The sequence below is a fragment of the Apostichopus japonicus genome, chromosome 10 (genome assembly GCF_037975245.1).
Source record: "Apostichopus japonicus isolate 1M-3 chromosome 10, ASM3797524v1, whole genome shotgun sequence".
In the NCBI taxonomy this organism is placed as follows: Eukaryota; Metazoa; Echinodermata; class Holothuroidea; order Aspidochirotida; family Stichopodidae; genus Apostichopus; species Apostichopus japonicus.
The window spans coordinates 5,432,055-5,444,499 of NC_092570.1; the positions used below are offsets into that span (position 1 = coordinate 5,432,055).

Consider the following 12,445-nt stretch of genomic DNA (forward strand, 5'->3'; position numbering starts at 1 on the left):
CGAGAACCCTTCCTCTCATCGTCATTTACCACGCTTTGTAGTTTGCACCATATTGCGTGGCTTCTCTAACATTGGAAAGAGAACAGTACAGACTCTGCATGTGATTATTGTCTGCATTTGGAAGGTAATACCTTGTGGTAAGGAAGAAAGGAAGGCTCTATTACATGATTACCGAATTTGCTGCCTTTCTTTAGTTTTGTGGGGTGGGGTGGGATGGGATGGGGGGAGGGGGAAGGGTGAGATCATTGTCATGTCTATTGTCAAGTCCAAAATTCAGGGTATCTTAATCACTTCTTCAGTGATACAGATAAGGTGAATGAGAACTACAATTGTATTGTGTTCATGTCCAGGTGATGGAGTAGGCATCAGGTGAAAATGAGATAATGCTTCTTGCAGTGTATATTCATCTAGTTCTAGAACAGATCTGTTATTCAAGCCCAAAACGTCTCAGATTTGCATAAAACTTGTAATTAAGTCCTGCAGTGATGATTGTTTTAACAAACAGTAACATGGATGATATTCGATAATTTCCTTTTATCATTTGCATAGCACTTACCTGTCTCCACACAAAACTGCACTTTCGATTTACTGTAGCTAAGGCTATTGTTTTAAAACCTGGACCCTCCCTATATAATGGAACTGTTCCATTTGCCCACTCTGGTAGTCTACAAAGATGGGAATGGTCCGTACTCCGTAGATGTCAATTGAGTTGTAAGGAATCAACTAGGGTGCCATTAAAGCCTCTTGGTTTTAGTTCATGTCCTAAAAATAACCGGCCATCACCAGTTTTTCTGCTCTATAGAAGTGTTAAATTTGTTGAATGAAGCATTAACTTTGAATAAGTGACGGATAAATTTGAACGTTAGCTGTTATTTCTCTTTAATGCACTACCTAACCTGACTGAATTGGTATCATTTTAAGATTGCGCCCCCCCATTGACCCACTTTCAGGTCATGGCCCACTCCATGATGAAATTTTTGAAAACAACAAGTGGTTCCCCCAAGAACCCCTGAAGTATTATCCTTGTTGTGTTAGTTCCTGAGGAAGCCATGGAACTTCATTTAAGTTGACCAGTGCATTGTTGAAGCGTTCTGAACCCAATGCATTGCTGACAGAAGTGATGTAATACTCTTCACTCCTCAGTTTACCTGTCTCCTCACAACATTTGCACCCTGGCTCTACCCTGCCTGGAGTGACCTGGTAACCCATTGTACCAAAGCAAAGGAAGATGCTACCCTGCTGTACTTCAGCAGCTTTTCTGCCTCATTTTAATATTACTTCAATCGAAATTGCAATTGATCAAACTTCCATGCCCTCTTAGATTTTTTTGGCCAAATGAATATTCATGAGTGAATGATTTAATAAGTTTCTCGTTTCTCAACATATCGTCATCCAGACAGTCATCTCTGGCAAATCAGAATAATAACGTGCAAAAGAGCATATTCGAAAAAATATAAAAAATTACCACTTTTGACTTCATTCATTGGCAATTGCCCTATGACCGCCCAAGCTAATAAACTAGATTGTTGTGTTCATTGTTGACAATATCCGAGTCAAGGATTTTACCCAAATCAACACAAAAAAAGCACCATAGTTTTTTTTTATATTATTTATTTGTTTAATATTGGTCTCAGGTGGTTTGAAGGCTTAAAAATATTGCAAGAAAAGTTGGCTTTTTGTCCTACCAACAACCATGATGCTATAGAAAGGTCAAAACATCTATAATTCAAAATTCTAACCAACACTCTTCCGGAGTGAAGCTCCGATTTGACGTATAAAGGCAGTACAAAAGGCAGTACTTGGGACGACGTTTGTAAACTAGAATGTGAAATGTTGATTCGCTTTGGTAAGTAGCAAAACCGATGTTGTTTTTGGCAAAGATACTATAAAGTCCAAAGTCAAAATTTAGTTCAAAACCAACATACACAACTTAACAGACATATTGTCATCTTGAGTATGACCTACCTGTAAAAATATGTCCCAAATCACTACATTAAAGGAACTCATTAGAATTATTAACAATTAACTAAATCAATTTGACACAATATAGTTGATTTTCTTCTCATATCTAATGGCTCTTGTTTAACATTCAAAACTCTTCCAGGGAGTTGTGTTTTCTTCTTCAGAGATACATGTCTACAACAGGTCGCTACGCTGCGACGGTCACCATCGCTATACAACACAAAAACGATATATTATATAGCACTAAGTGTATTAAAGGCGTCTTGCAGTTGTGGAATGAAGGGTTGTAAGCAGTGCTTTCCACCTACGAGAATACTCTAACAATATTGCAATGTGATGTGGGATGATAAGTAGATGTACTGTAATATCTACTTTTATTGTATTCCCTAAACAATACTTGCTAAACCTGTCTCTCATGAGAAATAGGGAGATTTTAAAAATGTTACATCCCAAAATATCAGGATATTAGGGGGGGTGGGGGGAATTGGCAGAAGTGGACAAAATCCAGCAGAAACAAGATATCGTTAATATGAAAGGTACTGTAGATAGCTTATACACATTTTGGGGTTGTACACATTGCAACAATAACAAAGGCTATATATGTTACGGTACAGTAGTTTTCGAGCTATTGTTAACGCTTCTGAACACAATGACATAGGCGTTATCATTTTATGCCATCATTATGCGATGAAAGAACTGAATTTTCTCCACAATCCTAAGGCAGGTAGGTGTGAAGAAAGGTGAACGTGCAGTGCAGCCCATTTCTGATCGCAGTTTTACCCAAAAGTTAGAGATCAGATTTTGCTAAAATATGCGCATTACATCAGGAGACTGTGGTATTGCCTTACAGACTGGGAGACTCCTAGTAAAACCCGAGTGAGTTGGCTTCTGTCACATGCATTTCCCCCATCATCTAGACTATAGAAGTATTAGGGTAATTCTCCATGCCTTTCACCTTGTGTGGTTGGTTACAATTACTCAAAGTGATGTACTACTTGTAATCTACAGTGTAACACATGGACTATGCATCCACACACCAGTAGTACTGGAACTAATCAGTAAGCTGTTTTCACACAGTAATACCATAGCACCATACCATAGCACCATAGCACATACTAGTAGTATTGCATTGCTGTTTTCCTCTTAATATTATCTGCTGCACTGGCTGGCCATATATACTTTCCACACACTCACACTGTTCACACACAGCAGTGGTGAGTTTCCCGAACCTTTCATATCTCTGCAGCCGATCAGCGGCGGACTGAAAATTTGCTGGCCAGCTGCTGAGGGGTTTGTTGACAGTCGGTTTTGCTCCAGCCATGCATATTATGCGAAGAATCCCTCATTTCTGTAGACCAAAACTCCAGCAGAGGGTCAATGGGAAACAGGCTGAGTTAATCAAGGGATATTTTTTACCGTTCTAGATAGATCATTGTGTTTACCAGCCAGTGTTGCTGCTGTAGACAATTGGTCTGTTCCTGTTATAATAGATTGTGTTAGGTCTTGTTTCAATAGACGTAGTACGTAGTGTATATTCAGTAGTGGTTTATGTCTGGTGTATGCCTAATTGGTTGTTAGTTTGCCGTAGTAGTAGAGGTTGTGAGTGTTAGCTGTGTGTTGTGTTCCCTTAGATGGTACGGTGGCTCAGACAGTTGGGATAGAGAGCAATCAATGTGTTTCGTGTGAACATTTATATGTGGAGGCTGCAAGTTTTTGTCACTGTTCTGGATTTTCAAACTCACTACGACTTCGATTCTGTATATAAATAAATATATCTCATTAAGATGAGATCTGTAGTCAGTGTTCTTAGTTAATGGTGGATCTGATCGTAGAGGAGGGGGGGTGGTTTGGGGGTGGGGGAGAGAGATCAAGGACCAGTGTAAAACACATGTAAAGTATAATCAGGGTCAGACCTTAGTGTTCTTACTGAGGGATCGAAAAACCTGGTTGATCTTAGGGAGGTCAATTTCTTAATGTGAACAACATCAAATGTTAGTCTGCCAGTCCTACATGTTTCTGGTCACACAAAACAGTGACACTAAGTTCAATTCGAATGTAGACAATGTTGGTTCATCAAGTACTGCATGGACTCAATGAAGCGTGCGTGCGGGTACTAGCAAATTGCTTTCCAAGGTCAAAACCTATTTTTCTATCTTATTGTAACAATCACTTAAATGTTGAAACTAGACTGTACACACCAGCCAGCCCCTGCAGTCTGCAGCCGATGAACTATTCTGCATTGTGGCAAAGCATTTTGTGGTAGCATGGTATAAAAGGAATAAAAGTTCTGTTGTTATTTTGGGAATGCCTACTTATTATTAACACATGGAATTCCCTGCTGTACCCAGCACAAAACCACTGTCAATCATGTAACTTCTAAACAAGTTGGGACTTGAAAGTATGGTTGAAAGAAGAAAAAAAAAAAAACAACAGTTGGGTATATTGATGAAGATCTGTTGTGTTGATCCCTGGCCTAAGAGTGGAGTGTGAATGAAATGGAGTGTTGGGCTATGTTTTCATGATCACAAATAAATGGAAAATGTTTTTGCTTGCTCTAAATTCAGAAAACTTTCATGTATAAAAATATTTAGAGAACCTTGGTTGTCAATTTTCCACAAAGTCTAAGTAAGTGATCTTTGTGTATTAAGTGCAAACCTAAATGGATACATTAAATCGTTTGGCAACTCATTTGAAAGGGTTTAGTTTATTTGAATTTATACTTTTCTCTGGGGAAAACCTTGTCTTACCCTTAGCTTCAGTTATCCATATCTTGCACCCAGTACCTCCCAAATGGTGGCTTCATTGCACTTCTTATCATAGTTAATACCACAAAGTTTGTTCACCTGAATTGGCCCAGGTATATCTATATCTATATCAATATCTGTATCTATATTTATAGAATTGTATTTTGGGAGGAACTGACAGAACATGAGAGTAAAGTTAAGGGGCATGGTGGCACAAATTTATTTTTCATAAGGCACACCTACAATGAAAAAATATGCAGGGAAGTTTTTGTAACCGTTTTGAAGGCTTGAAAATATGCTTCATATAACTTATTACTATGCTTGTGTGCCATAACTGCTATATGCATCTTGGCTCTTGTATATGTTGCCCATTTTGCATAGCATTTTTCTATGCGATATCGGATTTATAAATTATTGCCTGAAATGTCTGGTTTTGTCAAGGACTGGTTTGCTCATTTGTTGTTTAAAGTTGTCTGGGTATCACAGAGAAAGATGTTTGGTCTTCTACAGTATTGTGCAACTTATAAATGAGATGTGTATTAAGTTGCACTGTATCTTTCTTTTTTTTTTTTAATGCTTCATTCTAGTGGTACCAGTCCCCCACCAATTATGGAAAGATGTTGGTATATTCTGAATTCATATGTGACTAATTGAGTCCACTAAATTGAAAGGTGACATTTTTACTGGTGTGTGAAATTGTGTTAAGGTTTGGAAATAAAAAAATATAAAAATGACACAAAATTTGTGGGACACAAATTTTCAGTGTCAGATTGAACCATTTACAATGTGTATGCAACTGAGAAGAAGCCAATTGACTTTAAGTTAATGACAGAGATCTCTTAGTTTGATCATATACCTATTCCAACATGTGTGAATGCCACACGGCTTGGACAGAATGTCTTCCCTTTTTACAACCAAAAGCCCAAAATAGAGAGTTTAATCAGTCGCAGTCACTGTGTAGCCATCCTATAATCTTTAACTACTTAGTACAGCTTCATCTACTTGTAATGAAAATTACTTTTTCGCCGTGGAGAGTTCCATTTCCTTGGGGGTGCTTAATCCATGCACTTTCGACCGTATAGTAACCTATGTGCAATGTCATGCCAACTTAGTTTGTGATTTCAGCCTCGACTGTCATCAGGCCTGGTGCTTTTCACGTCTAAGACCTGTTGCTCTTGGTCAAAATATTTCTGGTTACCCTTTGAGAGCCTTTTAACTCAAGAGGCCATTTTTGCCTGTTTTGCTAGCTTGCTTTTGTTTCTGTTTTCATCACAATGATTGCTTGCCTTCATCAATGTCCTGTTTTAGAAGGAGGGAATATTTTTGTTTTGGGCAGAAATTGCCATTCGGTCCCGGTTTTGAATGATGGATCCCCGTTACTAAAAGAATGCATTTGACGATGTGTCAAAATGTGCATTCATTCAGATTGGGAGGTATGTTTTCACTGCTGAAATCCTATATATATCAAGGTATGTATGCTTTGTTGCAAGTAATGGATTTCATTCATAAGTGGAATTCTGACTACCGCAAGGACTTGATTGAAAGATTGGAGTGAGCTCCGCTCAAGCTGCCAATCCATGATTACAGTCCTGCTACAAGGTAGGATAGATCTTAAAATCATAGTGCAAAACAATGTAACAGAATATTGAACATTCTTAATTGCAGCAGACAGACAACTAGTCTAGCTTAAATTTTTATCAACATGATTAACCCAGGATCTTCCCTGAGGTGGCCGAGTCATGACCCCCCCATCTCCCCTGCCTTTCAGAATGGATGCACAAGCTTGCTTGGACCATTTGGATTTGATCGTATTCAGATAATAACATGGGCGGGAAACCTGTGGATGAATCTTCCAAGCTTTAGAAAATCCTTGTGCCAGTCTGAAACAATTTTCAATTTTTGTGATGCACTCTTATAGTTGCAAACCACCGATATAGATTACAAACAAGTTACATCATTGTATTCATGAAACATTAATTTTTTAGATTACCAAACAAGCTTTAATACCTGTCTTCAATATCACAACTTTCACTTTCTCATCCAGCCAACAGATTTACAAAACCTAACAACAACATTAAGTATTATGCATCCACTGACACCCACATTGTCTTCTTTCCGAAATTCAACAAACACCAACATTTTTGAGCATTTCTAGTTTTTGAGCATTTCATTCTAAAAACTTTCATTTAATTGTCCTATTGATATAAAATAAATAACATCAATACAAGTTTGAACAATTATATACATGTAAATATCACTTGAAATGATGTTTACATTGTGTAGGGGGGTTTGGATGACCTAAGACACTGCTTGTATTTTGTCGGTATTTGTATAATAATGTCATGAATTAGTGTGAAATGGACTTATCCCTTCTGTTCTGTCATCGAAACCAGAACATCGATATCATAGGTGTCAACAGGTATCGCTGTCTGAATAGAAAGTGGGTGTAAACCGTCCATTAGATATCCACGGATACATATCCGTCGACGGATATCGACGGACACATTTTGATAGCCGCCGTTACCTCGTTTGTTACAGTAGGTATCTGACAATGAGTCTGTTGCAATGTTCAATGATTTTCCTCACCGTCGATGTGGACTAATTAGTCAGGTTATTCGTATAATAAACGTCAAATAGAGTATTTTGGGATGGTTCGAGCAAAAAGTCCCCCCCCCCCTCATCAGTCGATGACATAAATGTTGATCGAATTACCATGAAGACATGCATGGATTTGTTAATACTCAATCATTACTTTAATATATGCAGATCTATAATTTTGATAAACTAGGCTAGGTGTACGTAGCTGAAATTCCTTGGGCTGTATGTAACCTTAGGTTTTGTAACAATTATAAGTTATGGACAATTTTTATTCCTACTGACCACAGGTACTAGTTTTATGACCTATAAGTTTTTGAAAGAATATGAAAAGAGGATAAAAAGAATATAAAAAGAAACAAATGAGAGATAAAGTAGTAGGACTCGTTGTGTGTGAGCAAGGACAGAGACAGAGAGAGAGAGATGCAACCATGACGACAATATGTATATAGTAATTTAAGTTTGTGACTTCATGGTTTACTGCTTGCTGATCTGCCAGCTACTGTACACTAACTATTAAAGTCTCAATACGTGTTTGCTGATAAATTTTTGCCAACTTCTTGAATGCAAAGCTTTTACATAAAGTAAGTTATAATGTCGAGTTAATGAAAGAGCATCGAATGGTCATGTCACCCGTCCTCAGATTTGACATTATCTGTATCTATACTGGTGTAAATTAAAAGATTATTCAGCAAAAAATTACAAGAAGAAAGTGCACAATTTTTCCCTTCAGCATTGAATTAGTTATGCATTGTCATCCTACTGTACATGTTTTCAGTCTGTTACATAACATTATGCAATCAGTTGAACTCAACCCCCCACCCAAGAAGGCATCACAAGTTTATTAGTGATGATGATTTTTTTACATTTCCCTCATGCTATACTGGATGATCCATTTCTATCAGCCATCTTTATTGCTGTACCTGACACATGTCATGTGATGCTCATCAAGTAGAGTTGTCCTCTCTCTCTCTCTCTCATTCTCTCATTTTCTGAGATGAATGTCATGAGATGAAGAGAGCTAGGTCATGACTGGATGGATGGCCTTGATGAGTACAGAATGGGTCTATTGCTGTTACTTGTTTTGAGCTTTGTACTCAGGGCAGGAAAACCTTGAAAGGTTACAGTCAGTCAAGGACGTGATTTCTTTCACTGTAAGATTGAGAAGCGAGAAAACACACTGAACACACTGATTGGTGATGAATGTTTGATTTGAACAAAAGATACAAAGCTTTTGATTAGGTAACATGCACTAGCTGTGTTAGATACATGAATCAATACCTACTACCACTTTTGTCAATACCTACTACCACTTTTGTTTGTTAATGGATTAAAAGTAGTTACCAATTAATTTGGAGAATCCTCATATCTCTCATCGCTGTCACACATGCAGCTTCTTAACAGCCACAGGGAAGAACCATTGGATAACTATTTTCAGGATTGGCTGCATAATAACTAAAGTTTTGGAGGAATCTTTTTTTTAAATTTTACTCTGCCATTTGTGTCATCATCACTGGTAAACTCATCTTGCCTCTCAGGAGGTTAATCACCCTTTTCCTTTGATTGGAAACATTTCTTAGTTTAGTATCTTTTGATGTTTTTTCCTCACTCTCTCTGTCTCTGAGCTGTAAGCCAGTCTATGTGTGTGTGTTTGCTGGTTACTCAAGCAATCAGTGTGTGGAATCTGGTGGTATTTATTCTATAGTAAAGTATGTGTGTACTGGGTGTATGTATTGAGTCTATAGCTAATAACCAATGATGGTATCCTTGGTTTATTGTCTCCCTTTTCAATGGTCAGCCACCTCTCAATAGTGAGGTATATAAATAAGACCCAAGGAGTGGAATCTTGTGGTTTTGGAGGCTTGGAAAAGAAGAAAACAACAAACTTGAATGGGCTTGTTATTAGTGTATTGTGTGTAGTTAGGTACTGCAGGACAGTGTATGCATGTGGTAGGAATCAATACATTGTGATGTGCCTAGATTGATTTATGCTTGAAGATGCCATCCTCTTTGGTACAGTTTGTTATAATCGCATGAAGAATTTGACTACACAGTGTTTTCAAGCCTCTGAAAAATTCCAAACTGGTGAGTGCATGAAACTTAATTGTGTAACTGGTTTAGGGTTTTTTTTCTTCAACTTTTCAACTCTTAACTGTAAATCAATCAATCAGAAAACATCTATAGACTGGCCGCTCTTTAAGTCATTTCTATAAGTTCTTTCCTTGTTGCGACAACAGATTATTTCTTACCTGAATGAGACAGCAAAAAAATTGTTAATTTTTTTTCAGATCGCTTAAATGATCTTATCACTGTGTGCATTGCACATTCAATTTTCAATCGTTAACTCGTAAATCACAACAGGTAGGTAATGATGGACAAGTTGAAATGTATGTGCAGCTGTCACTGTTCATTACCATTCATGACATTCACATTGAATGTATCAAAAGTCAAATGTTGGATGGCATACGTTACACTGTGATATTGCATACACATACACTGTAGTTTACATGTGCTGTTCAAATTGTCCATTTATCCGATCTCCAGTACAAGTCAATTTTATTCTTATACATAATCTTCATCAAATTTAATGTAAAACTCTCAAGTTAAATTGTGAAGCAAGATAAATGTTTCTTGCATTTTTCAAATGCTCCTGCTCCTTAATTGTGTAATAGCTGTTGTACAGTGCTGTTATATAGTTACTACTGCAGTAATAACCATCTCTTTGTAGACTTGTGTCACAATCTCAAATTTTTATGCAGAGATGTTAATGTTCTTTGTTCTTGAAACTAGATATGCTACTAGACATTAACCTGAGAGGTCATAAGGTTTGCCCCCAAATGTAGCAAACCAAAAAAGTGCTAAAAGCTTTCTAGATTTTTTATTCTCCTAACTATCGGAACAGAGCAAAGAAATACATACGGCGAGGGCTGGAATGAGATTCGAAAAAAAAAATTAAGTAACTCACAGAGAATGAGGGCGTGTTCAATTAGCCCATTAAGTGTCTAAGTTTCATTATTAGTGACCATTATTTGATGTTTAGCATATATGTCTAAGGGAAATCATATCATATCAGAAATAATGTATCGATGGACAGCCGTTAGTACGTGAAACTGAAAGCGTAGTAGTTTGCTGAGCCGCTAGATGTTAACGTTTCTTTTGAAATGTTGACAGGTTTTCTCAATGACCATAAAATCTGTTGTGACATTAAAAAAAGTCAACCTTTTATTCCTTGCAAAGAAAATGATAGGAAATGCTGCTTCGTCATGTAGCTAATTTGTAACGGAAGGATTTTGATGATGAGTCCAGACGGACTAAAAAAAAAAGCAGGCCATGCACACGGAAGTTGTCAGTGTCTCGAATCACCTATGGGCATGTTTTTGTTTTCTCAATCTTTTTTGATATTTCAGTTGCGTGGGATTTAATTGACTCATAACTCGAGTCTTGTTTCTTCTTCTCGGTACGATAATGTATCGTTACCTACATCCTTAAGTATGACAAACTTTCAGAGCAATACTTCCTGTAATACAGTCTACGTCACTGAAGCCAGTGTGTGTAGCAAAGGGTGGATGATGTCATCAGGTTTCTCTGTCACGGTCTATATTTAGGAAAAGCTCAGTCACGGTGTGATGGGTACTTCCCTCCCTTTGTTCCTGGAGAGAACGTGAGAATCTTCATGCACTAATCTACTGAAGTCAGTGCGAGAGAGTGTTACATGGGATTCGCAGGGTATTCACAATTAACTCACAGTGAAAGCTTTATTGATTAAACATTGATCGGGTCTGTCGTCAATCAGAGGATATTTATTAACGTTTTTCATATTTTTTTTTTAATGGAATGTAGCGATTGTGCAGAGGAGGCCGTGTATTCAGAGAAGAGGTTTGATTTTTTTTACCTATCCGTTGTGTTGCGTGTTTTGCTTAAAACTTGTAATACTGTAAATAATACCAAGACAGAACTGTATCTATTTGTATTGGTAAAAGTACACAGTACTGTGTTTTCCTGTGTTAGGATAGCTTTCTGTAAACTAGGTCATAAATTGTGTTTATAAGAAATTTTATTAAAGAGGTTAATGAATGGCCATAATTTTGCTTAGCTGTGCTATTAAAACCGATATTCAATCTTCTCCTCATTCTGGCTTTTCTGGACCACTAGCTACAGTATACAAAATTGTCATTTCAGGAATGTACACTTAATGTATACCCTTAACAAAAAACAAAGCAGTACTGTATCTTGCTGTAGGGAAGGTTTATAACGACATTCTCAAAGTCGAAAGTAAGAAAGAAAAATACTGGGAGGGAAAGGCAAGGAAACATTTTCAGGGAATAATTTTTTAGTGTTCAAATTTTGCGTAATGGTTCTTCCTGTGCACAAAAACTGTTACACAGTACATAGTACATCTTGGCACTTGTATTAGAAATTTGACCATTTTGCATTTAGCATTGTGCAATGCGTGATGCTGGATAAATTATATCCCTGAGTTTGGTATTTTTTATAAGTTATCCACTATCACATTCCACAATGCTAAGCATACCCTTAAAAAAAATGATTGTGCAATGTGATACTGGAGAAAATATTCCCTGAGTTTGGTATTTTTAAAAGCTTTAAAGGTTTATTTGTACCTTGGCAATAGATTTTTTGACATTAAGTCGATGACATCAGTAATATTTTTTGTTGCTCCATGCTGTACTGACTGTACAGGACAAGTACTATTCAACACTGGTCGTCGGTGTTTGTAATCTATGGTGTCCCAGTAATGGTGCTGGTGCACATTTTTTATTCTGTTGTGAGAAATGCCCTGCATCTTTCCACCTGGCAACAACTAATTACAGATAGTCAGTCAAACAATATAATCAAGATATTTCTTATCTTTTTCTTACATAACTGTAATCTTCAATTTCACCAGCTTGGTTGGTTAGAATCAAACGGTACAGTAGAATGTGATGTGCCACTGCCAGATGTTGTAAGCTGATTGTGCTCAACATACAGTACAGTATCAGCATACACCATTGGTATTGAAGTTGGCATGCAATAAAGGAAGATTATTATTGTCGTTTGTCTTCATCTCTGTGTGTACAGATGTGTATGTACAGTAAGTGTCTGTATATGTATGCTTTTGTGTATGAGTGCGCAGAGTCTCTCTACAC

The 12,445-nt window shown here is 37.2% G+C and overlaps 1 protein-coding gene across 5 annotated transcripts in view; it reads left to right on the forward strand.

Annotated features, from left to right (window-relative positions):
* LOC139975148 (histone demethylase UTY-like) overlaps nucleotides 1-12,445 on the forward strand; it is a 90,643-nt gene that overhangs the window by 43,188 nt on the left and 35,010 nt on the right. The window contains exon 1 of one of the 5 annotated variants that reach the window (XM_071982793.1): nucleotides 2,710-2,838. The exons of 3 other annotated variants lie outside the window; for them this stretch is intronic. In XM_071982793.1, coding sequence (XP_071838894.1) covers nucleotides 2,774-2,838 — 65 coding nt within the window. In that variant the 5' untranslated portion in view covers nucleotides 2,710-2,773. Of the gene's footprint in view, nucleotides 1-2,709; nucleotides 2,839-10,719; nucleotides 11,178-12,445 lie in introns of those variants that run through there. One more of the 5 variants, XM_071982794.1, reaches the window with a different exon arrangement.